This window comes from Aphanomyces invadans, assembly GCF_000520115.1.
Source record: "Aphanomyces invadans strain NJM9701 unplaced genomic scaffold supercont1.7, whole genome shotgun sequence".
In the NCBI taxonomy this organism is placed as follows: Eukaryota; Oomycota; class Saprolegniomycetes; order Saprolegniales; family Verrucalvaceae; genus Aphanomyces; species Aphanomyces invadans.
In genome coordinates, this window is record NW_008580152.1 from 1,313,341 (window position 1) to 1,334,575 (window position 21,235).

The window sequence follows — 21,235 nt, forward strand, 5'->3', positions numbered from 1 at the left end:
CGTCCTGCGGTGCTCGTCGGTGTAGCTGCGATGTCCTGGGCTCTGCAACACCTCTGTCGATAGAAACCAAACCGAGCAAGTATGGTACGTGAACGCCATCGGTGGCCAAAATGAACGGGTCGTGCTGCCAAGAATACATGTCGATGTGGCCAAACGTACCGGTCCGTCTGAGGCACGTTGATGCATGGTCACCCGCTGAATGGCAAACGTGATATCTTTCATTCACGCTTGCAGACAACGGGGTGTTAGGTCCCAACCAGTCAGTGCACTGAAGAGCCTGCGCTATCACAAACTTGTGTTCGTGGTCGGCCGAGCGCAGCTGGTCCTGCGTCGAGCAATATTGAGAGGAGTCCAAAGAAATTCGCGGGGGAACTACAAACGCCACGACTGCATCACACGTCGAAGCATCCATGAGCTGGACAATGGACTGGCCCGGAGGTCATACGCTATAGATGGATCGCTGGCCTCGGGCAACGACAATTCAACGTGAGGAGACCAACAGGTGCTGATGGAGTCGTCGTACCGAGTCCTCACCTTGGCCAAGATTGCCATCCCAAAGGTTTGACATTGCGTGTTTCTCGGACGAGATTCAACTTTAAAGCAGGTGAAAACGCAATGGTTTGAGCAGCGAGCCGCGGTGGAAGCGCCAGGACAGCTTGGAACATGTCAAGGGCGGCCAACAATTGTACACAAGCGCATATTCGAGATTCTCATTCAACACGAGAAGAGTGCTACGAGAAGTGAAGCTACCAGTGACTTGCTTGTAGCTGACACGAATGGCCCATCATATGAGATACTTGAGTCGAGAGGTGGATGGTCCACTTGGATTTGTTCGAGCACTGCGGCTTTCATGGAGTGGACCTAGGATATCTACCCGCATGAACTCATGCAAACGCGATCGCACACTGACCATGCCATCATGCTCCAGTCGAATTTTCCCGTGACCAGCCACCATGTCGTAAAGATATGGCACATTTAAATCATGAACGACGGACAGCGCAAGGGCCTTGCTCGGCCAGATCCATGCCCCGCCAACCTCCACCGAAGCCATGGGCGCGGCTCGACCTCCAAAGGAATCGATAGCTTCAATAATATGCAGAGACAACGACATGGATGGCAATGGCGTCGCAAGGAAGTCAGCGACTGCCCATCCCGATAATCCACCACCTACGATGGCGATCAACGTGGACGCTTGGACACATGGATGCTTGTCAAGCGTGACACAGCGAGTTTGCCATTTGGATGTGCTATCTTGGTGATTCCACCAATCGTAAACCAGTGACCACTGATTCCACCAATCATGTTGCAGCATTGGACAGGATTTTTGTGCGAACTCACTTGTGCAAATTGAGGGGGGCACACTGCCTAGGTATCGTCGGAGCCCTCGATGTGAGTGCAGAGCCAACAGGAGCTGGAGCATCCCCCATGTTGCCGCTACTCAAGGCGATAAGCACAACCCTCGCGGAACGAGAGAATGACGCAGTTAAGGCAGGTGTGGGCATTCACGCGGGGTTCTTGCTGGTTTTGGCACTATGTATTGGCGAACATAGGTATGCCCTACTTGGTTAGCCCCAGGAACCTCCATGCGAAATCTTCCTTCCAGGACACACTGTGCTATCCCGTCCTATCATAAATGTACTCCTTGTCCATGGTTCGAAGCTTACGTTACTGGAGAGGGGCGGTCCCAATCTTTGATGGCTGATTCGTTCGTTGGGGAGCACGAAGTAAAATTTCGTCTGGAAGGCAGCATCGTTGCCAGATCGCAGCTACGTTCTGAGTGACCCCATCGGACGTGGTAGTTGTCTGATGCCAACAGAGAAGTCGAGGCAGTTCAATGGCGTCAGTGGCCGCTGGTCGTCTCTCGAGTTCAATCTTGCGCACACCTCATCGCGTCGCTTCATTTGCAAATTGACCCACAAGTTGGTATTCGGAAATCCGGATAATCGACTGGCATGGGCAAACAATCTCGCAACAAGAAAAAGCAGCGCGCCATCGCCATGCACCGACTGGTCTACTTGGGGAACTCCGCTCTGCGAAAGATGTCGGTCCCTGTGAAGGATGTCAAGGAGATCGTGCCAATTGTCAAGTCTATGAAGAGCATTGTGGTATGTCCGTCCTTGCTGGGTCTTGTGTGCATTGAAATGTTTGGCTAGAGGGAGTACCAAGGGTTGGGCCTTGCTGCGCCTCAAATCGGCGTGAATCAACGTTTTTTCCTCATGATTGAACAAGTTCCCGGAGGTATCACAACGGCCATGAGGTGAATCGACGCTTTACCACATGTGCATGTCTAGACGAGGACGCGGAGTTTACATATGAAGCCGTGATCAATCCTGTGATCACGTCCGCGTCGTCCACCGTGACGAAGGATTTTGAAGGGTGCTTGAGCTTCCCAGGATACCAAGGGATTGTGCCCCGCGCCAGCGAGATTCAAGTCGCGTACACGACGTTGGACGGCCGAAAGGTGGAGAATCGGACGCTGACCGACCTCCACGCTCGAGTGTTCCAGGTACTCACCGTTTTGAGTGCTTTCCAACTTCACAATGCATAGCACGAGCTCGATCATTTGGACGGAGTCATGTTCCTCGACAAATCGGACATTTCGGTGCGTTCACTTCACCCGTCCCCTGCGTTTCCGTCCTCACCACGTTCATCTTCAGGCGCTCATCCACGAAGACGAATTCCGAAACATGGATACTTTGGACCTCCATTTGCTCCTTAAAGATGACTAAGTGGCATCTTCCCGTGGAACAACATGCTCGAGCAAGTGGAGGGGAGTCGGGTCCTATAAATTACACCAACACTTTGTGGTCCGTGTCGGTAAAACTCCTTGGCTTGAGCGACGACGCCACGTCATGCACTCGGCACCAGCGCCGCAACACGCCACGGTATATGCCGAGCGTCGTCAACGCAAACAGCGCGATCCACCCCCATCGCGACCACTCGGCTTCGTAGAATGCATCGCCTCGAACGAACTCCCGCAGGCATTGCGTTCGTCGCTTCGTCTATGCATAACACGTGGGCTACCGTGAGGTCTCAGCACACATTGCATCTTGGTTTTGCGGTGGAGGGGCATGATGATATGGCCCGTCGGGGCATGCGCTTAAACGTACCGCGATACCGTCGTTGAGCTCCTGGGCAAACTCCTGCGCGACGACCTTTTGGACGTTGTTTGGCACAGGCACCGATCGACCGAGAAACGCGAGGTGCTTCAATGGCACGATGTCGGCCTCGGCAAAGATGCGGCGCCGATTCGACTTGGCCCCTTGCTTGATGCTGTAGGTAGCGGTCGAAGTGTCTAGATGCACAAACCAGATCGTCGCGTGGGGCTGACCAACGTTGTACGGCTCCGACACAAACCACGACGGCATGTACTTGCTTGGGAGGGCTCTCGGATCGTACGCGTCATTCTTTTCGTAGATGTGCATCACGCGGCGCGATTCGTCGAAGAGGACGTGCAGGTGGTTCGCCTCGAGCTCGGTCACAATGCTCCAGAACGTATCTTCGCTCATCTTGGACATATCGACCGCGACCTGGACACTAGACACGTGGAAGTCGACGTCGAGGGGTTGCGGCCTCAGCGCGATGGATTTTGCGGCGGCCGCTGCGGCTTGGGCGGCCAGAAGCGTGTCGGCATCTCCCTTAGCATTGGACAGAAGAAATGCTTCAATCAAACTCGCAAACGCAAGCCAGTGCGTCACGTTCACCGTTTCCAGCGCCGACAAGGTGATCCCGCCGATACGAGACGTGTGACGAGAAAACGACATGCTGACGTCGCATCCTTGTTGGTACCGGAGCTCCACAAGCAAAACGAATGCCACAAGAGCAGATACAACCACGAGCGTCCACCGATTAAAGCCCTTTCGGCCATCACCACCTCCACTGAAAGTCGACGACGAAGGCAACCCGGACCCGCCTCGGTAGTCCGACGACCGACTGGACTCACCTGCGGGCATAGAATTCTTCCGCGGCATGCTCGCGCGAGGACTATTTACCTGCAGCTCATGAGGTAGCTGATCGGCGTGCGCTCCGCTGTGCCGGCGCTGCATCCTTGGATCGTTTCAGGGGGCGGTCGTCGGCTGGTGGCACACGAGTGAGTGTACACAACGTTGTGCGATACACGTACACGTACATTACACGTGGAAACCTCAATGTAAATAGTCTGGGACAAGATCATTAATAAAATATCACTGCATCTGGCCAAATTCGCTGTACCGTACGACGTACAATCAATGTACTGTCGTACAAGGTTTTGCTCGACAACAGGCACGCGATTGGAATACCGCCAGCTCCACGCGCCATGGACGACGTGCTGGCCCAGCTCGGTGAGGACACCAAGGACTTCTGGGCACCGCGGAGCATTGCACGTATCCCACCACCCACGCCTATGGAGTTCTACCGGCACTACGTGAGCAAGAACATCCCAGTCATCATTACGCATGCCGTGGACCATTGGCCCGCTTTGACCAAGTGGACCGACGAATACTTGACAGACACCCTTGGAGACGCGCAGGTGACAGTGGACGTAACTCCATCCGGCTACGGCGACGCTGTGGTACGAATTCCATGACACCCACGGCACGTTTGACTCGCCAGCTCGTCAGACAAGCGTAGACACTCACACTAAAGTGTTTGCCATGCCAGAAGAGCGATCCATGTCGTTTCGCACGTTCTTCGAGATTCTGCGCGACCCAACCTTTGATGGCGTCCCGTACCTCTCTCATCAGGTACTGCGTGCAATGTCGAGGTCCCATCAAACAACGTGCTGGGTTTCCATGGACCCCATCGACGGCGTCCAAGCTTGCAGGCAGCTTGATACTGCACGTAGAATGACAGCTTGCGCGATCAATTCCCCGACTTACTCGAGGACGTCGATCCGATGCTTGACTTTGCAGCGGAAGCATTTGGAAACTCCCCGGAAGCGGTGAACCTGTGGATTGGCGACGCACGCGCCATCTCCACCATGCACAAAGATCATTACGAGGTTCGTTGTGTCCAAAGTCGTTCTTAATTACCCACATGACGCAGAACATGTACTGTGTCGTGCGCGGTCGAAAACACTTCACCCTCTTGCCGCCTTCCGACGTTGCCTTCTTGTACGAGAGAGAGTTCCCCACTGGTCGATACCGCCACACGTCGTCAACCTCCACGAAAAGCTCCGTCGACTCTGCCTCGATCCAGTATCCCTGTACCAACCATCCGTCGTGGTAAATCTTCTCGACTGCCACAAGCTTGGATTGCTGTTGCGGCATCTCCCTGCACGCCACGTGGTTAGGTCGATTGTGATGAAAGACGATGAGATGACGCCGTGGATTCCAGTGGACCCGCTCGATCCACAAGTCGACGAGTTTCCTCTGGCAAAGGTTTTATCAACGTACGCATCCACTTCGTCTCAAGAACTGTGTCGACATAGCACATTCAACCATTGCATGTCACGATTGAAGCTGGCGAAACCTTGTATTTGCCGTCGCTGTGGTATCACCGCGCGACCCAGCTCACAGAAACGGTGTCGGTAAACTACTGGTCCGTGGGTGTTTGTCGGTGCAGGGCCATCTCATCTAACGCCTTCATGGCACAGGCACGACATGGAGTTTGATGCCAAGTTCGCCTACTTTAACTTTGTCCACGGCGTCGCCAATGCCAGCCGCCACGCCACCGAAACATGGCGCACCGCGTGACAGGCATGCGTTTACAATTGTAATGGAATTCCGTTTCAGGTGTAACTCCTGCACTCGCCTTCCCCGCCGCATGGCGAGTTCGCCGTTGCGGCCGAAAGAATCCACTCCACGCCGCGTGGCGATGTCCTCTCACCCATGGCCACGACGGAATTACACCAAACCGTGGCTCACCAACACGTCGGGAGGAGCCTCGCGTCCAGGTTGAAACCCTTAACATGTCGTATCGTTTCATTGTAAATTGTCGGTAGACCCCATCGAGGCGTGCCCGACGCCACCGCCCCTACCAGCATCCACGAACTTTGACTCGATGCCTGGGTGGGACTCATCGCCCCCCCAAGTCTCGCGAATTCTTGTCCATCAAATCCTCGCCAAATCACATCCAGCTGACAAGCAATGGAAAGGTGCGTGCGAATACGGGTCACAGATCGGATACCAAGACATTTTGGCAACACTGCAGGCGATGCTCCGAGTCCGCTGCACCACGCTCCCAAAACACATCCCCTTGTCGACGCCAAGGCGTTTATCATGGACTTACGGCGAGAAATCGACTGGCGGTTGGCGTGCGATGTGGTTCCGATTCAAGTGGAGGATGAAACCCAAGACCGACGAACGTCCGTCGCCACACACGACGGCAAAAGTATCCGATCCCCGTGCATTTTCGAGTGACGTAGTTGTTTGAAGGTCGGTATTCAATTGAAAATAGAGAGTGGGTCGGGGCAGAGTCGCGTGCTCGTTCCGAAAGCAAGCAGGAGTCATCCTAGCCACCAGTTGTCCATGACACCAATTGACACGACCCATTCGACGTGAAAGTCAATGAAATAACGTGGTGATCATATCAAAGCGGTGGACTGCCTCTGCGCCGTTGGACTACTTGTACCGATCCCGGAATAAGTTATGGCGCTGTTTAGCGCCATGACCGGTCGAGTACTCCATGTATTTGGAGCCATCGGCGCCAGACAACGCGCCCATCGATGTCTTTTTCTTCTTGCCAGACAAACGAGACAAGTCTTCGTCGCCTCCAATCTTGGATATCTCGGCGTTCTCGTCGCTGTACACGTCGCAGTCAATACCTTCTCTCACTGAACACGACGAAGCACACGTACTCGATAAACTTTTCCAAGTCTTGAGCCTCGAGCACTTCGGCCAACAGCTCGCTCTGCGCTTCCTTGTTTGTAAACACACCTGCATATCCGCAGAACCGCATGTGGTAAGGACTACACGAGAGCTGTGGAGTCGCACCTTCAAAAGTCGACTTGTCGTACAGCTCGGTCACAACCTTAAAGGTGTATCCTTGGTCGACCAAGTACTGCTGGCGCTTGTTCGAATAGTACATTTCGTGTGTGTCGGTCGAGATGAGTGTGTAAAAAAACGCGTTGAATCCGCCCGTGGCGTTTGCTTTGGGGCGCAAAATCCGACCCAGGCGCTGGGCTTCTTGTCGTCGCGACCCAAAGTGGGAGCTCACCTTCGTAGTCACGGTTCAGTCCAGGCAACAATGAAAGGTCCATTCTCCTACTTGGATGATCACGTTGGCTTCAGGCAAGTCGATCGACGTGTCCCCGACTTTGGAAATGCAAATGACGTTAACATGAGGGCTCGACCGAAATGATTGAAGCAGACGCATGCGTTCGCGTTCACCGGTGCCGCCGTAGATGAACCCCTGCGACATTTATGGAAGCCGTTATGAAGCCAACGGGTCGAACAGTCGTCGTCCGAAATGGTGGCTGACCTTTTGGAGCTTTGTGGCGTACAATCGGAGAGCAAATACGTCGTCCGAAAACAGCAAGATTTTGTCGCCGCGCTCTTCGTGGTACTTGATCAAGTACTCGGCTGCCGAAAACTTGTTGGGGTTTGCCACATACAGCAGCGCTCGCTTGCGAGCACTGACGTTTTCTTTCAAGTATTCTACCCTACCCATGAGCAAAACAAAATGGATGGATCGCACCTCCTACCGGCGTAAAAGGGTCCAGTCATGGGACACCACACTTCAACGCACGACACGTTCGCCAAAAATCCAGACTGTGTCAAGTCCATCCAGTTGGCTTCGTAGAGCTTGGGGCCAATGAGGAAGTTCAAATCGCCGATTAAGTCATCTTCTCGCACGAGGGTCGCCGTCAACCCGAGCTTGCAGTGGCACGCAATGGACCCAATGACTTTGCGAAACATTTTGGCGGGGACAACGTGCACTTCGTCAAGCAAGATGCATCCCCATTCTCGGCTCTGGATAATGTCCATGACCGCTGCAGACTGCGCTGCGCGGTTCCCGCCAAATGCCACCATCGTGTACGTTGTTACGATCACCCCTGACACAGGGTCGATATAGTCCTTCGCAACACTCGTAAACCTACACCACCGTTTGTTTCACGACCACGCCATCGAAAACGGGGATGTCGTCACCGCGCAATCTTCTTTTCAGGGATCGATGTCCACATCTTGAACTGCGCTGTCCACTGTTCCACTGACACTGCCGACGTGCACAGACACAAACACGACTTTTTAATCGTTGATGCCGCAGTGACCCCTGCATGTTCATCATTCACGTGCATCGGGTGACCCAAAACGGATGCACCTGTCAAAGTTTTCCCAGCACCGCACGGAAGCACGATAATACCAGACCGAGCGCGCCCGTTTCCAAACATCTTGCTGAGTGACTTCTCCTGGTATTCTCGGATGCGAGTCGTGGGTTTTAAATCCATGTCAATGTCTGGAATCGACTTGTCATTGCGGAAGTCGTACTCTTCCATGAGCGGAAAATCAATGTCTATGCAAAAACAATCGATCGTGAAATGCCAGACCATCACAAGCCATTAGGACAGTGTCGTGCCCCACTTCCAAGGACCAAAGTGACCAACGTACCAAGACACGCGCGCTTTACTTGCTCAACTTGCGTCTTGCGAATACGAAAACTCACGGTTTGCACAGTTGCCGCGGAAGTTGCTGCCGCCTTGGCCCGCTGCTGATCTTCCGTCTGGTCGTAGTCCTCCATCAAGAGCTGCTCGTACTGCTTGTTTGCTTGGTCCTCAGCGCTAATCTCCTTTTGCAAGAACTCTCCCGTGGCATTATATGTGGTTGAAGCGCCTGCAGACAGCATGACCACAAAGTCAGAACACCACACGGAGATACCAATACCTGCTCCCAACAGGTCGTCCTTGACACGGGCCCGCCGAATGGACTCTTCTTCGAGAAGGCGCTTAAGGACGTTGGGGTACAATGACTCGACGTAGTACTCGTTGTGATGGAGCACGAGCTTGGCCTTCCCGTAACTCGCTGTACACTCCTTGATAAACTGAATGATGACCTGCGGCACGTGGTTTTTACTCAAACGTTCTAAAACCTACAAGAAGTAAAGAGAGGGGAATGAGTCCAAGGAGTAGTCTTTCGGACGCAATACCTTCACGATGCTCTCCGTTTCAATGGAAACCGACACGGCAGCATAAAGGGAATATGGGGTCAACTTGTACTCGTGCAGAAACTCGGGGCGGGATACTGGCTCGGAGATCGCAACAAGAAAGTCATACGCTTGTTTGTACAATGGACTAAAAGCCTCGAGGAAGATGCGCCCGTTTGGACAGACCCAGACCTGTCAGCCACGCACGAGTACAAGTGAGCACCTCCATGCCGAGACACGCGAGCAAGAAGAGTATGACGTACGGGACGGGAAGGATGATCGGGTTTCATCTTTAACGAGGAAAAGTCGTGGTACTCGGAATTGCTGGAATCGCTCTCGAGTGAAGTCAGGCGCTTCTGGATGCGCTGACTGAGCTTGTTACTCGCCATCACGGCATCGGACGATTGAGTGGGGTCGTTGTCATCATCTACATAAGCTTGGAGGTCTTCATCAACGCCGCCGCCGTAGTCTTCCGCTAGCGTGCGCTTCTTCGTCACCCGTGTCGACGAGCTCATGTTGACCTGAACCGATCAATTGTGAGGTCCTTCAAATGTTGTTCCATTCCCATTCGTAATTCGCAAAATTCACCTGAATTGTATTAAAACATTGCTCAATTATACTCTGTGATTTGGCAAAAATTACGCGACTTGCATAACGTTCACACGCAACAGGAGAAAATAAGGTTAAAAGTCTCTGTTTGATTGGCCAGGTATTGGACATTTTGGCAGAAAGGTCGGATGTGCCGAATTTCACCATCTTAACGTCACCCGTGAAATATTGTACAAGAATGCCGTATAAAAATAAAATGTGACAGGATATTGCGGCGGGTCAACCAGCACTTGTGGAAGTGCGATCGATGGGCGATCATCCACAGCACCTGGACCATCCTTCGTTGCTGCTGCGCTTGTTCCATCAGAGCCAAAGCCCAAACCCAAAAGCATCTAAGAAGGCCCAAGAAGATCTCTTCCAGCATCTCCAGACAACCTCCCTTCCCGTGGAATGCTTCGACACTCTGTTGCCCCATTTCCTGGCTTTTCTCGGCAAAGACGCCGCCGCGTCCAAATGGCTCGTCCACTTGTTTGCGTCCAATCTTCTGCGTACTGCCGACGTGATCAACATGGTGATACACGAGCAAAAACTGTTGCTCTCGATCCTTCCTGAAACGATTGCAGAGTGGTGGCGTCTCGTGGACGAGCAAACGTCGAGTCCGCAGTCGAACCTGCGTGACGGCGTGTTTGTCCCGAACGCAGTTCTCCAACACGAAAAGCATGCTCTCCAAAGCAGCCAATTCTTCGCGCTTGGTCGCATTGTCGACACGATCGCGCTGCTCGTGCGACTCACCGACGACGTCGATGTTGTCGTTTTCATCGCGAGCACTTTACAAGTCATCTTGAAGGTCGCGAAAAAAGGCGCGATTCAAAACGTGTTTGTCCGCGTCGCCGACATCTTCATCACGTGGATCTACCGCCAGGATACGCCGACCGCTCAAAGGTACCCCAACCACACGAATGGAGCGCAGGCCACAAACTCAACCACATACCGATAGGGATGTCCTCGTGCGCACGCTGTTTGACATGCGCGAATTGTGGGCCGACAACACGGTCTTCTCGCGGCAGTTGATTTCGACCTTCACTGCCGTACGTTCGGCGCTTTCCAGGGGCATATGGTTACCCTACTGCATAGGAGGTTGACGCGTTCTGCGCTGTGGACGCCGCCCTTTCCACATCGGATCTCCATCGACTGAATATGGTCGTCATGTGCTTTATGGGAGTTGTCCATGGACTGCGATCTCTCGGTAAATGCCTTCGAGTGATCTCGACCGAATCTCAATCGAAATGTTTCGCAGTGGTGGCACCTGACAACGTTCTCCGCCGTGTGGTGTATGCGCTGTCATCCCTGGGAGACAGATACTTACTCAGGTTAGATGACGTCGCATCACACATGATTGGTATCAATGGTCTAATTGGTTGTCCATGCCACTGCTAGCATCGACACTCTCTCAACATGTGCGCATGCACTCGTTGTCATCCATTCCCACGACGCAGCGCTTTTTTCTCCGCTCACTGTTGGTTGTGTCGACTTTTTGCTCGTGCATGTAGCCACGCTCTTCCACCGCCACTTGGCAACGGCATCCGACGTCTCTCTGATCCTGGATCGCGTGCTTGTTCTCCTGGAGGGGTCCAACGTCCAGTTTTCGCTGCCCGTTGTGAACTTACTCAATCGAAATCTACCTCTCCATCTGCCGTGGCCATGCGGTGTGACCCACAAGTTCTCCGCAGCGCCATCCTCCATACCTCCACACACGTTCGTGTCGCTGTTGTGCACGACCAGTCAATCAAATGTGGTGGCCAAGCTTACCCGCGTCGCGTTGCAGTGTGTTCGCCATGGCGGCGTCCCTGCTTTACAAGTATTGTACTCGAATAGCTGGAATCCACCCCCACCCCCGAAACTAACCGTGGTGGCGACCTAGGTGTTTAGTATGCAAGCAGTGTCCGCTCCGTCGTCGTCCCCCGAAGTGGCCCTGTTTTGTCTGATGGCGTTCTGCTTGGCTTTGGCATCGCCGATGGCACCTCTCGCTCCCGGAGATATCGCGTGCTTGGCAGGTCAGTATGGTCGCCTCGTTCACGTGATGCCAAAGTGGTCGGACAGTCCTTTGTTTCTACACGGCGTGAAAGCGATTCATTGCCTTATGCACTTCGTTATGCGCCTTCGCATTCATGCATTCTCGATCAAACCCACCGACTCAGCAGCTTTGGCGACGATGTTGATGTCGCATTTGATCACGATGCCGCACTCGGCTCTCCTTTTCCAGGTCTTGAATGACTTGATCACTCACGCGCAACTCTTTCAGCTTGCGCTACCATTACCCGCCCCTGTGGGGTTCCAATCCCTTGCTGCTCATCCGCTCGCAAGCGTTCGACGGTGCTATTTGAACGTCCTTCCATCCATCGAACCACACCCTGCGCATTTGCCCGCCGCTGTGGAGCGGTTGTTCGACTCGGACCCCGATCTTGCAACCACCGCGCTACATACTGTTGGTAAGCTCGCGTTGGCCAGTTTGGGCGACGCCACTCCTTCCAGCCTGCGGACAAAGCTCCCTCGATGGCATGTGCCAAGTTCGATTCAGATCCACGGGACCTTCGGGCCAGCGCAATTTGAGGCACTCCTGCAGTGGCTCGAAACGGGTGAGTCTTACGCGGACTGTTTGGCCATGCTCCGGCTGCAGCATCATTCAACGCCGCTCTTGGCGCTGAAGAGCAGCGTGTGCGACGCGGCTAAGTGGTGCGTTTGGAATCGATTGCGCACGCATTGGGGCAATGCCGGTCAAACGTTTGCCGCCCTCGAGAAACTCTTGTGGAAGCCTGTCGTCCATCAACCTCGTCTTGTCCTGGAACTCCTTCATGCCTTGGAAATGACCATTTTCCACGTACAGTTGGAGACTCCGACGACACCGCTGGACGAATCGGACGACCCACACCGCCATCAGCAACGGGACAAAGCGATAGCTTTCTTCAAAACGAACCGGAAAGTGTGTGACGAGTGGTTTTTCCGCATCCGACCGTCCCTCATTCGACTTTGCGACTCGGCGGGGGCGTCCGTGGTTTGCAGACATCATGCACTGTCCCTCGTGACGTCAATGCATGGCCGGAAGACGGGCTCGTCGGAATGGGACAGTGCTATGTTTGCCTTGTGCAGCGCTAGCTGTGATCTTCAAGACACCCCAGGCTTGCAAGGCTATATTCAGTATGCTGCTCGAATCGATCAAACGAAGCCTTGGATGGAACCGCTCTTGCTGGAAGCGCAGATGCAGTACGAAGCGGCGACAGCAGGGTACGACAAGATTGTGTCGCCTCTCGTGCAGCTAGCTCGACAGCACGGAGTGCGCTTGGACTATTCCGAGCATCGAGGTGCAGTTGTCGAGGCTGTTGTGTCATTCTTGTCCAGCTTGTCCATGGGAGCGGCGTCATTCAAGGGTGTCGTGCTGCGATGTGCGCAGTGCTTTGCCATTCTCCAAGACTGGGCATCCTGTCGACTGTGGATGGAGCAAGCCATGGAAGTTGCGGCGTTCTTGCACAAAATCCAGCAATACTCGACGGACAACCTCGACATTGCCAACGCTTTGCGTTCACTTGTGTCGACTTGGGATGCTGAAGTGGCAATCATTCAGGCCACAGACCCTTCACTAGTGCAAGGATTGCCCAAGGCCCTCCCTCCATTGCAAGAATGGTCCGTGCTGACTGTCGTTGACGACGCCAATGCGCGCAACTTGCAACACTTGGACGATGTCCAAGCGCATGTGTCGTGGTTACAACAACGACTGCGCGTCCTAACCATGGATATACGGGCGGTCGCTCCGCGCAAAGGCGAAAATATGAGCCGGCAATTGCAGCGCACTCTAATGCAGCTCCAGTGCTTTCTGCAGCTGGGGATACCGTCGACGTTATCGCTCAACCCGACAGCGCATGATCTGGGCGTGTGGCATCCGTTGGCATCTCGTGTACCAACTGAAGCTGTCTTTCAAGTCAACGTGCAAATAGTTCGATTGGCGCGAAAACAGCGAAATTTCAAACTGGCAACGTCCAAGCTTGCCAACTTGGCTGCACTACTGTCCCCGAAAGGAACGGGGTGTGTAGAAGCGCTGACAGTCGGCTACGAAAGAGCACTACTGCAGCATGCCACCAACCATCACGCCGAAGCCATTGAAACGCTGTGCCATGTGCACAGCACATTCGCCGAATCGGCCAAATCAAGTTGCCGTGAGCGACGTATGCAGGTGAAAACCCTTATGAAATTGGGGGCCTGGAGTGATGACACCCATCGACGACAAGACTACCTACACCTCGCCACGACAGTTGATCCAACATCGTTCCAAGCATGGCTCGAGTGGAGCAACTTTTGGTATCAAGTGTCACGGACCCAGTTGGACGCTGTTGCGCACAACAGCCATCAGTTTACGATGTCCATCGAAGACAAGCACGAGTTCACGGCTATTGTTGACATGTACTCTGACGTGTTGCAGCCCTTGGCGCCGACGCTGCTTGGCGCATTGCAGAACTTTGAGTCATTTGAGTGTCCGCCCGATGTCAAAGGGCCGGCGCTCGAGAGTCTAAATGTGCTGTATCAAAAAGCACGAGATCGGGTGCTTGCGGGGTACAATACTGCTGTCAAGGGATACGTCACTTACCTCCAGTGTGCTTCGCCGGCGTCACTCAAGTCGCATGGTGTTGTCGTGACCTTGCGCCTCCTGAACGTCCTCGTCAAGCAAGGGAGCGAGCCGTCGCTTCAGGTTGCTTTGGACATGGCAATCACCGACTCGCCGCTGCAGCCATGGGAACGCATCGTGCCTCAGTTGCTCTCCCGCCTCGCCCATCCAGATCCGAACGCGTTGCGGCGTGTCGAGGCCATTTTGCTTCGTCTCGCGTCGGAAAATCCCCACTTGATTGTGTATCCTGCAGTGGTCGAATCAACCAACCTAACCGAGGTATGACGTGTTGCAAGGACGACTTGACTTGTAACAGCGTGGGATGTAGGCCCTCAGTACTGACTTGGTGGGTCAAGTTCGCCAGCTCATTGCCGAGTTTAGACGGATCTCTTTGCTGTGGGACGAAACATGGCTGTCCCTGTTGACGAAGCTGACCACGGACGTTGCCCGACGCAGCCACACGCTCGAGAAAGAAGCCGCACGAGTCGAAAAGAATGCATTCCTCAGTGATGCAGACAAACTGTCGTTGGCACATCGAAAATTTGTTGCCATGATGAAACCCGTCTTGCTGGCGGTGGCGACGCTGGCGAAGGAGACTTGTCAATCGACACCCACAACTCCGCATGAGCATTGGTTTGACTTGCATTTTGGGAACGCCATTGCGTCGGCTCTGGCCAACTTGGAGCAGTGCCTGGAGGGGGATGACCCAGCGCTTCCGTTTTCCCACTGCCACTCGAAGCGGTCGAAAGCGTCGGTGTTGGCGAATCCGTTGGTGCACCATTTGTGGTCTCCGTTCAGTGACATCTTGAAACGTCTCCATGGCGCAATCCTCCGTCGCCAGAGTCTCCAAATGGCGTCCATCTCGCCCGTCCTGGCGTCGTGGGAATCGTCACTGGTGCACATGCCGGGTCTTCCCGCGCTTGTGATTCAAGGGATATCGCCGCAAGTGCAAATTCTGTCGACAAAGACAAAACCCAAGTGCTTGGAAGTTGTAGGCTCAGACGGCCACTCGTATCGGTATTTGCTCAAATCCCGCGAAGATTTGCACTTGGACGAGCGCATCATGCAGCTCCTTTCGACCGTCAACGTGTGCCTTAGCTCAGACAAAGAAGCGAAGCACTACGACTTGACGGCGCGCCACTACAACGTCATTCCACTTGGTACAGACGTCGGGTTGATTCAGATGGTGCGCAACGTAACGCCGCTCTTTCAAATCTACACTGGTGCAACAACACTACCCACCACGTCGGCTGTCTCCGCCGACCATCCTCCCAACACGGTCGTGGCCTCCCCCACGGCCCCATTTTACGAGAAACTCAAAGCTCACGGGATCACTAACATTACCCCCGCAGGCCGCCCGCACTGGCCCCTTGCTGTGTTACGCCAAGTGTTTGCAGATCTCGTCAGCGAACACCCCAAAGCAAACGTCCTCGTGCAAGAAATGATGCGGCAAAGTCGATCTGTGCAAGAATTTAGTGCCAAATCGACCCGGTTCTGCACGACCGTGGCCGTCATGTCGGTCGTGGGCTACATCATTGGCCTCGGGGATCGCCATTTGGACAACATGCTGTTGTGCCACAGCGGCGATCTCGTCCACATCGACTACAACGTTTGCTTTGACAAGGGCAAGAAACTCAAGGTTCCTGAGATTGTGCCGTTTCGATTGACGTCGATTGTGCATGGTGCGTTGGGGCTCACTGGGACAGACGGACGGTTCCGTCACAGCATGGAGACGACTTTGCGTGTGATTCGGACACCCAACGCAAAGGAGACCGTCTTGACGCTCTTGGAAGCGTTTGTGTACGATCCGCTCGTCGACTGGAAAGAAGGTGCGTTTATTTGATCATCACGTTATCCTACGTAACGATCTATCGAGTTAGGCCCGCCACCCAAGAAACTATGGCGCATGGATATGAACGTACAATTGTCGTTGTTCTCGAGCCGAGCGCAAGAGCGCCGGTCGGAAGCCGATGCGGCACTCGCCCACATCTTGCAAACGTGGCACGTAGTGGATCAATTGACCACAACGCTTCGTACGGCTGTCTCAAACGTGATGGATCTCGTGCACCAACTCGTCGACGTCCAAGCCAAACAAAAGGCCCTGCAACAGCAGTTGACCGAGCTCGAGTCGAGTGAAAACCAAGACGACGACATGAAGAAGGTTGACGAAGCGCTGGAACGACTCTACGTGGACGCATTGGAAGCAATGGACCGGTTTGGCGCCGAGTGTCAGTCGCGTGAGGATGGCGTGCGGCAGTGGCTTGGGCTTGGAGACATGGGACTCGTGGGGAAGTGGAGAAAGAGCAGTCGTGCCCTTACGTTCACGGACGTCCATAAAGCCGTCAACTTGACCGACGGGTCCGTGGAAGAAAACTGCCGCCTTCTCGACAAGGGTACCGACGCACTGAAAGAGTTCTTGACGTCGAAGGCGACACGTTCGCTCGAGCCGTCGCTCTCGTGGTTCCAACGAGAGCGACGTCAACTGTACGGATCGCTTCGTGGCCCTACTGTGTACAAAGAGTGGCTGAGTTGGATTTCGCAAGCCAAGTCGGGGAATGGCGTGAACGATATCCATGAAACAGTCAAGGCGGCGCAGGACGATCTTCTGCCGCATCGATTGGGAATGTATGCATTGCCGTTGCAACGTCCTGTTCAGGCCACTCCCTCGATACCTCATCGTTTGGACGCCACTGACGTGGACAACCAGTTGAAAGCACTCACGCAATCGCTGACGGAAGTGAAGACGACATGGAAGCTCTCGAATTCTCAAATTCAAAAGGTGCTCAAAGTTGCGATTGCTGATTATTGGCATCGCCACTCGACAGACACAGTTGATTTGGAAGACTTTACCCTTCGCCTGTCGTCGGTGCAATGGCTGTCCGAGCTCGGGAGGACCACAAAGGGCATCACGTTTCGGCACTTGCCACTGGAGAAATGGCTTTTCTTGCCCGACAACCCGCCATTGAACTCTCCGACACTGACGTCTCTGCACAATTTGACTGTCGCGATTCGATCGGCTCTGGATCATGTCGCCCTGTACATGCCAGCCATGCCTTATGGAGCGTCTGCCAGAGAACTGTTCGAGAAGTTCCGAAAGTCTCTTTGTCACGCCAACGCGATGCCTGGATGGTCGGATTTTCTGGCATCGTTCGAGTGGGTCGACTCGCCAGTGATGCCGTCACTCGATTTGAACCTGGATATACCAACGAGTCGACCAAACAACATCTTGGACCTCGCGGGTGTTTGGTCACTGCTTCGTCTGCTCAACGTCGTTTGCGCCATTGAAATCTCGCTGACAGTTGATGGCAATGCACACGCTATTCAGTATCACTGGCTTGACACGCTTGCATCAGTAGCATGGATGGTTATTCAAGACCGACAGCCTCACCAAGCTGCAGCGTACCTGTCAAACCAAGCGGCCACTGTGCTGGCACTGGCCTCCCACGCCCTCAACTCGTTCTGCCATACCACGATATGCGTGCAAGAATGGAAATTCAAACCAGCGGCGGACGATCAGATCACGCAGGACGTCGTGTTGGACGAATTGCAACATGCCATGCCGATAGGGATTCCAACCGACCTGGACATCATGTCACGTGTAGCTTCCAGCCTTGACTTGGACGATCTAGTTCGAGCCATGGCCACCTGTGCTACCACGTCCAGATCCCAAGCAACCTGCGATCGACACAATGCGTTTATCGAGGACGTGGCCAGTTGGACAGCTCAGCATGACGTCTTGTCGACGTGGCTGAATGTCCAACCTAAGAAAGATGATGACGGCGTGGCTCGCAGTCAACTCCTTTCCTTGATTCCTCCCACGGACAACTTACATCGCCACGAACAAGCGATCGAGTCTTTGCTCGAACCAACCACGACGGCGCTCTTGGCTGCCGCGGCACCGCACGATCACAGCAGCATTCGCGAACTCGCGTCGCATGCGTTGAATATCAAGCACGACACGCAGTCGCTGTTTGTGGCGTGCCGGTGGATTGAATACGTCGAGTCGACGTTTCGCGATAGCCAGAGCGATACGTGTCGTGCGGTCGATGCCGAGGGCCTCCGCGTTGTGGCGGCATTCCTGCAAGCTCAAGTAGCATGGAAAGCACATACAACCCGCCAGCACGAACGACACTGCTTGTTACAAGCCCAGTCGCAGCAACGCGACGCCATGCAGAACGACCTGGAGTATGCGACTTTGCTGGTTGAGCGCTTCCGAACGCTCTTAACTGGCCGTTTAGACTCGCTCCCGGATGTTTCGAGTCATGTGATGGCGCTCAAACGTGCAGTGCCAGACCTGCTGCACCACGTCAAGACCATGTCCGTCATCTGGGACAGTGAGCGCCTCGTCAAGATTCTTGCAAAGAGTATCAAGCGCACAAACGTCGATGAGCTCCGAGACCTACAAAATGTCATGTCCACGTACGAAGCGACGAGTGCCAATCTTGAAGACAATTACAACGCAGTCGTACAAGCCTTCCGGCGTTTTGTGCAGGAGTGCCCGGATTTAGATTGCTCCTCGTCGACGACAATGGCGTCCGTCATTCGCGGCAAAATTGGCTGGGACAGTGGCAACAACCATTCCGCAGCGGCGGTGGGACCCACCGCCGGCGACAAAGCTGTGGGTGCACTAACTGCAGTTGCTCGCCTCAACTCTGCGCTGGACGCTTCGACCGGCCTTGGAGAGATTCGACAAGCCATGGAAGCGGTCGTGCGGCTCTTTTTTGAAATTGCCGACCAAGCGACGTTGTTGTCATCGCACGAACGCTCCAACACCAACGCAGACGACTCCAGCGACAGCAGTAGCAGCAGCGATGATGAAGATGATAGCGATAGCAATGACGAGCCCAGCGGCGGCATTCCTGCACCCCTCAAACTCAAACAAGTTCAAGAACGTAATGTGTTTGGCCTCCAAGTGCTCCGTCGCGTCAAGGACAAGCTCGACGGCGAAGCTTCCCACTACACAGTAGAGGAGCACGTGCAATGGCTGATTCAAGAAGCTACAAGTGTCGACAACCTGTGCCAAATGTACGAGGGGTGGATGCCGTGGATTTAAGTCGACATGACGGGTAGTTCGTAATGCCGAGCGGCATCATGCTTGGCCACACGACGTCGTGGCGAGTTCATGGGATGGAAAGACAATGACAGTTTGCAGACGCTCGAAGGTCGATTCAACGTGTGCCCGGCTGAAGCTCCCGCCGGCATGACGGGTTGCGCCATCGGGAGCGCGTCGGGCTAGAACCCCAGCGCCTTGGCGTGCTCCAGTTGATATGTGTTGACATCGGCCCTCTATTGTAACCCAGAACCCGAGTCAGTTCTCTTCTACACAGCATGACGCGTACGTTCAAGACCCGACGGGTCGGTCCCACGGTGCAGCTTTTGTGGATGGAACTGAGGTAGCTCTCGACGCGAGTCATCGTGTCCACTGCGGTGTTCGCAGACGCCACGAGCTCCACAAAAGGAATGAGGACACACGGAAGCATGAACCGAATGCCGAGAAAGTTGGCTGGCCGGAGACTGCCGGCAGCAATCTCGTTCACGTTCAACGAGATGGTCGACGTGCCGATGATCGTTGTCGGTGGTGTCCGCGCTTCCAGATCTCGAATGAGCTTCTTCTTCAATGTCAAGTCTTCAGGAATGGCTTCAATGATTAACTGCGGACCGTGGGCCGCCAGTTCTTCCAACGTATGCACGCCACGGATGTTCTTGAATGCATTGCCGACCAACGTCTGAGGAATGTATCCAAGCCGCCACAACGGCTGCAAGACAGCATAGCTCGCGTGCTGCAGGGCTTCCGGAGTCGTGACTGCTGGGTCGCGATCAAAAAGCAAAATCTTGACATCACGCATCGCCAGGTCGAACGCAATGGCGCTATCGACCACGACAAGTCAAACGCGTGGGGCTACTACGCGTCTCCATGACCTCACTGTACCTTCCAAGCACGCCAGCGCCAACGATCCCAACTGTCGTGATTCCTTGCATCGAGTTCATGCTGGAGCTTGTCGTGGTGTGCAAGAACGCCGACGAAATCTTGATTTCAATAGGCTATTAAGAACGGAATACACACATTGGATTGGTTGTAATTCCTGAATTGGATCCTCTTGTCCCCCGACTGGAGCAGAAGCGATGCCGCGAATTCCTTGCTTCCACCGCACGGGAGCGACGGATGCATGGATACACCTTGTGTAGGAGGGTTCTCGGCGCCACTCCCTGACAAAAGAACTAAAGAATATTGCACAAGGGCTTGAACCTGCACAAGTGGGCGACACTGTTTCGAGGGCGAACGCCACGTTTGGGGAATGAACCATCACGCATGCAGGGGGATCGAGAGGGGCTTCGTGGGGCTGCCCTCAGCCGTCGCCCTTGACCAAGTGATGGCGACCACGGATCGAATTGTCCGAGAATTTCATGGGTGTGTCTGCTGCTTGTCGAGAGCCGGATCCCGGCATTGACAATAGCTAATCACAGGCCGTTCACCGTGCTCCGGCTCTTTCAGTCCGCAATACTCGAGGACATCCGGATGGCGCGAATCAGGTGATTTGGCAGCTATGTTTAGAATCCGTTTTTTTTGTTGTTTCAAACATGGGGGCACCTCCCCAAAATCTTGTGTGCTGCTGCTGTTTGTGAGCGAAGGATGTTGATTTGAGTGTTGACGTATACCACCAAGGCTCGGCCAAGCTCCGTTAGCTACCCTCGCTGCTTGTGCAAGTGAGGCTTAATCTACAGTACTGTCTGTAATTTCAACGAGCGGCAAACTCGTGACTTTAAGGTTAGCTCCCCAAGGCGGAAATGTGTATTAACCATGGCGACTCAAACTATGCTCAGTCGCTGTCGTTTGTTTGGACTGTGAGCAGTTTGAGTTGAGTTTGCCAGTTGAGTCATCGCGGTAATGCGTTTCGTACGTGTTTAAAACGCCAGTTAGATTAGGTGTCCATTATAGGACAGACAAAGCGTAATTTTTTTCTTGGGACACAG

At 54.1% G+C, this 21,235-nt stretch overlaps 7 protein-coding genes across 12 annotated transcripts; 4 read left to right on the plus strand and 3 right to left on the minus strand.

Annotated features, from left to right (window-relative positions):
* Nucleotides 1-1,914: 1,914 nt before the first annotated feature.
* On the plus strand, nt 1,915-2,799 carry H310_04568. 2 transcript variants are annotated; one of them, XM_008868965.1, is made up of 5 exons: nt 1,915-2,105; nt 2,154-2,238; nt 2,292-2,506; nt 2,549-2,602; nt 2,658-2,799. In XM_008868965.1, exons 1-5 carry the CDS (start codon nt 1,953-1,955, stop codon nt 2,727-2,729), a joined length of 579 nt encoding a protein of 192 aa, XP_008867187.1. In that variant the 5' UTR covers nt 1,915-1,952; the 3' UTR covers nt 2,730-2,799. The 2 variants fall into 2 exon arrangements, with proteins under 2 accessions (XP_008867187.1, XP_008867188.1); XM_008868966.1 differs by having other exon boundaries at nt 2,292-2,602.
* On the minus strand, nt 2,689-4,082 carry H310_04569 (hypothetical protein). Its single transcript, XM_008868967.1, has 2 exons — nt 3,111-4,082; nt 2,689-3,002 (listed from the first exon to the last, which is right to left on the minus strand). Exons 1-2 carry the CDS (start codon nt 4,044-4,046, stop codon nt 2,790-2,792), a joined length of 1,149 nt encoding a protein of 382 aa, XP_008867189.1. The 5' UTR covers nt 4,047-4,082; the 3' UTR covers nt 2,689-2,789.
* Nucleotides 4,083-4,267: 185 nt separating this feature from the next.
* Nucleotides 4,268-5,838, plus strand: H310_04570. Of its 2 annotated transcripts, XM_008868968.1 has the most exons (7): nt 4,268-4,552; nt 4,602-4,724; nt 4,826-4,981; nt 5,026-5,204; nt 5,273-5,360; nt 5,411-5,520; nt 5,576-5,838. In XM_008868968.1, exons 1-7 carry the CDS (start codon nt 4,298-4,300, stop codon nt 5,673-5,675), a joined length of 1,011 nt encoding a protein of 336 aa, XP_008867190.1. In that variant the 5' UTR covers nt 4,268-4,297; the 3' UTR covers nt 5,676-5,838. The 2 variants fall into 2 exon arrangements, with proteins under 2 accessions (XP_008867190.1, XP_008867191.1); XM_008868969.1 differs by having other exon boundaries at nt 5,026-5,360.
* Nucleotides 5,715-6,471, plus strand: H310_04571 (hypothetical protein). Its single transcript, XM_008868970.1, has 3 exons — nt 5,715-5,875; nt 5,924-6,076; nt 6,133-6,471. Exons 1-3 carry the CDS (start codon nt 5,746-5,748, stop codon nt 6,339-6,341), a joined length of 492 nt encoding a protein of 163 aa, XP_008867192.1. The 5' UTR covers nt 5,715-5,745; the 3' UTR covers nt 6,342-6,471.
* Nucleotides 6,421-9,600, minus strand: H310_04572. 2 transcript variants are annotated; one of them, XM_008868972.1, is made up of 12 exons: nt 9,324-9,600; nt 9,064-9,252; nt 8,802-9,006; nt 8,529-8,750; nt 8,242-8,433; nt 8,070-8,193; nt 7,625-8,016; nt 7,402-7,577; nt 7,189-7,332; nt 6,915-7,137; nt 6,779-6,857; nt 6,421-6,723 (listed from the first exon to the last, which is right to left on the minus strand). In XM_008868972.1, the coding sequence occupies exons 1-12, from the start codon at nt 9,573-9,575 to the stop codon at nt 6,543-6,545; spliced, it is 2,379 nt and encodes a 792-aa protein (XP_008867194.1). In that variant the 5' UTR covers nt 9,576-9,600; the 3' UTR covers nt 6,421-6,542. The 2 variants fall into 2 exon arrangements, with proteins under 2 accessions (XP_008867194.1, XP_008867193.1); XM_008868971.1 differs by having other exon boundaries at nt 8,529-9,006.
* Nucleotides 9,601-9,900: 300 nt separating this feature from the next.
* H310_04573 (hypothetical protein) lies at nt 9,901-19,589 on the plus strand. The gene is made up of 8 exons (XM_008868973.1): nt 9,901-10,551; nt 10,607-10,697; nt 10,744-10,855; nt 10,907-10,979; nt 11,047-11,467; nt 11,531-14,542; nt 14,592-16,092; nt 16,144-19,589. Exons 1-8 carry the CDS (start codon nt 9,917-9,919, stop codon nt 19,314-19,316), a joined length of 9,018 nt encoding a protein of 3,005 aa, XP_008867195.1. The 5' UTR covers nt 9,901-9,916; the 3' UTR covers nt 19,317-19,589.
* On the minus strand, nt 17,601-20,290 carry H310_04574 (hypothetical protein). 3 transcript variants are annotated; one of them, XM_008868975.1, is made up of 4 exons: nt 20,193-20,290; nt 19,603-20,131; nt 18,094-19,549; nt 17,601-18,024 (listed from the first exon to the last, which is right to left on the minus strand). In XM_008868975.1, the coding sequence occupies exons 1-3, from the start codon at nt 20,249-20,251 to the stop codon at nt 19,496-19,498; spliced, it is 642 nt and encodes a 213-aa protein (XP_008867197.1). In that variant the 5' UTR covers nt 20,252-20,290; the 3' UTR covers nt 17,601-18,024; nt 18,094-19,495. The 3 variants fall into 3 exon arrangements, with proteins under 3 accessions (XP_008867197.1, XP_008867198.1, XP_008867196.1); XM_008868976.1 differs by having other exon boundaries at nt 17,623-18,662; nt 18,733-19,549; XM_008868974.1 differs by having other exon boundaries at nt 17,623-19,549.
* Between the last annotated feature and the right edge of the window lie 945 nt (nt 20,291-21,235).

What these genes read in the sequence shown, in the direction of transcription:
- H310_04570 (XM_008868968.1), top strand. Translation starts at nt 4,298, where the DNA reads ATGGACGACGTGCTGGCCCAGCTCGGTGAGGACACCAAGGACTTCTGG. An exon ending in CCGGCTACGGCGACGCTGTG is followed by an intron (nt 4,553 to 4,601) that starts GTACGAATTCCA and finishes CCAGCTCGTCAG; the next exon opens with ACAAGCGTAGACACTCACAC. An exon ending in ACGGTGTCGGTAAACTACTG is followed by an intron (nt 5,521 to 5,575) that starts GTCCGTGGGTGT and finishes TTCATGGCACAG; the next exon opens with GCACGACATGGAGTTTGATG.
- H310_04568 (XM_008868965.1), top strand. Translation starts at nt 1,953, where the DNA reads ATGGGCAAACAATCTCGCAACAAGAAAAAGCAGCGCGCCATCGCCATG. An exon ending in GATTGAACAAGTTCCCGGAG is followed by an intron (nt 2,239 to 2,291) that starts GTATCACAACGG and finishes GTGCATGTCTAG; the next exon opens with ACGAGGACGCGGAGTTTACA. An exon ending in TCCACGCTCGAGTGTTCCAG is followed by an intron (nt 2,507 to 2,548) that starts GTACTCACCGTT and finishes CACAATGCATAG; the next exon opens with CACGAGCTCGATCATTTGGA.
- H310_04574 (XM_008868975.1), bottom strand. Translation starts at nt 20,251, where the DNA reads ATGAACTCGATGCAAGGAATCACGACAGTTGGGATCGTTGGCGCTGGC. An exon ending in GGCGCTGGCGTGCTTGGAAG is followed by an intron (nt 20,132 to 20,192) that starts GTACAGTGAGGT and finishes CGTGGTCGATAG; the next exon opens with CGCCATTGCGTTCGACCTGG. An exon ending in CGACCCGTCGGGTCTTGAAC is followed by an intron (nt 19,550 to 19,602) that starts GTACGCGTCATG and finishes GGGTTACAATAG; the next exon opens with AGGGCCGATGTCAACACATA.
- H310_04572 (XM_008868971.1), bottom strand. Translation starts at nt 9,575, where the DNA reads ATGAGCTCGTCGACACGGGTGACGAAGAAGCGCACGCTAGCGGAAGAC. An exon ending in TGCTGGGAAAACTTTGACAG is followed by an intron (nt 8,194 to 8,241) that starts GTGCATCCGTTT and finishes ATGAACATGCAG; the next exon opens with GGGTCACTGCGGCATCAACG. An exon ending in CCTGAAAAGAAGATTGCGCG is followed by an intron (nt 8,017 to 8,069) that starts GTGACGACATCC and finishes ACGGTGGTGTAG; the next exon opens with GTTTACGAGTGTTGCGAAGG.
- H310_04573 (XM_008868973.1), top strand. Translation starts at nt 9,917, where the DNA reads ATGGGCGATCATCCACAGCACCTGGACCATCCTTCGTTGCTGCTGCGC. An exon ending in GCGGCGTCCCTGCTTTACAA is followed by an intron (nt 11,468 to 11,530) that starts GTATTGTACTCG and finishes GTGGCGACCTAG; the next exon opens with GTGTTTAGTATGCAAGCAGT. An exon ending in GCTCGTCGACTGGAAAGAAG is followed by an intron (nt 16,093 to 16,143) that starts GTGCGTTTATTT and finishes CTATCGAGTTAG; the next exon opens with GCCCGCCACCCAAGAAACTA.
- H310_04569 (XM_008868967.1), bottom strand. Translation starts at nt 4,046, where the DNA reads ATGCAGCGCCGGCACAGCGGAGCGCACGCCGATCAGCTACCTCATGAG. An exon ending in AGCTCAACGACGGTATCGCG is followed by an intron (nt 3,003 to 3,110) that starts GTACGTTTAAGC and finishes TGTTATGCATAG; the next exon opens with ACGAAGCGACGAACGCAATG.
- H310_04571 (XM_008868970.1), top strand. Translation starts at nt 5,746, where the DNA reads ATGGCGAGTTCGCCGTTGCGGCCGAAAGAATCCACTCCACGCCGCGTG. An exon ending in GGGAGGAGCCTCGCGTCCAG is followed by an intron (nt 5,876 to 5,923) that starts GTTGAAACCCTT and finishes AATTGTCGGTAG; the next exon opens with ACCCCATCGAGGCGTGCCCG. An exon ending in AGCTGACAAGCAATGGAAAG is followed by an intron (nt 6,077 to 6,132) that starts GTGCGTGCGAAT and finishes GCAACACTGCAG; the next exon opens with GCGATGCTCCGAGTCCGCTG.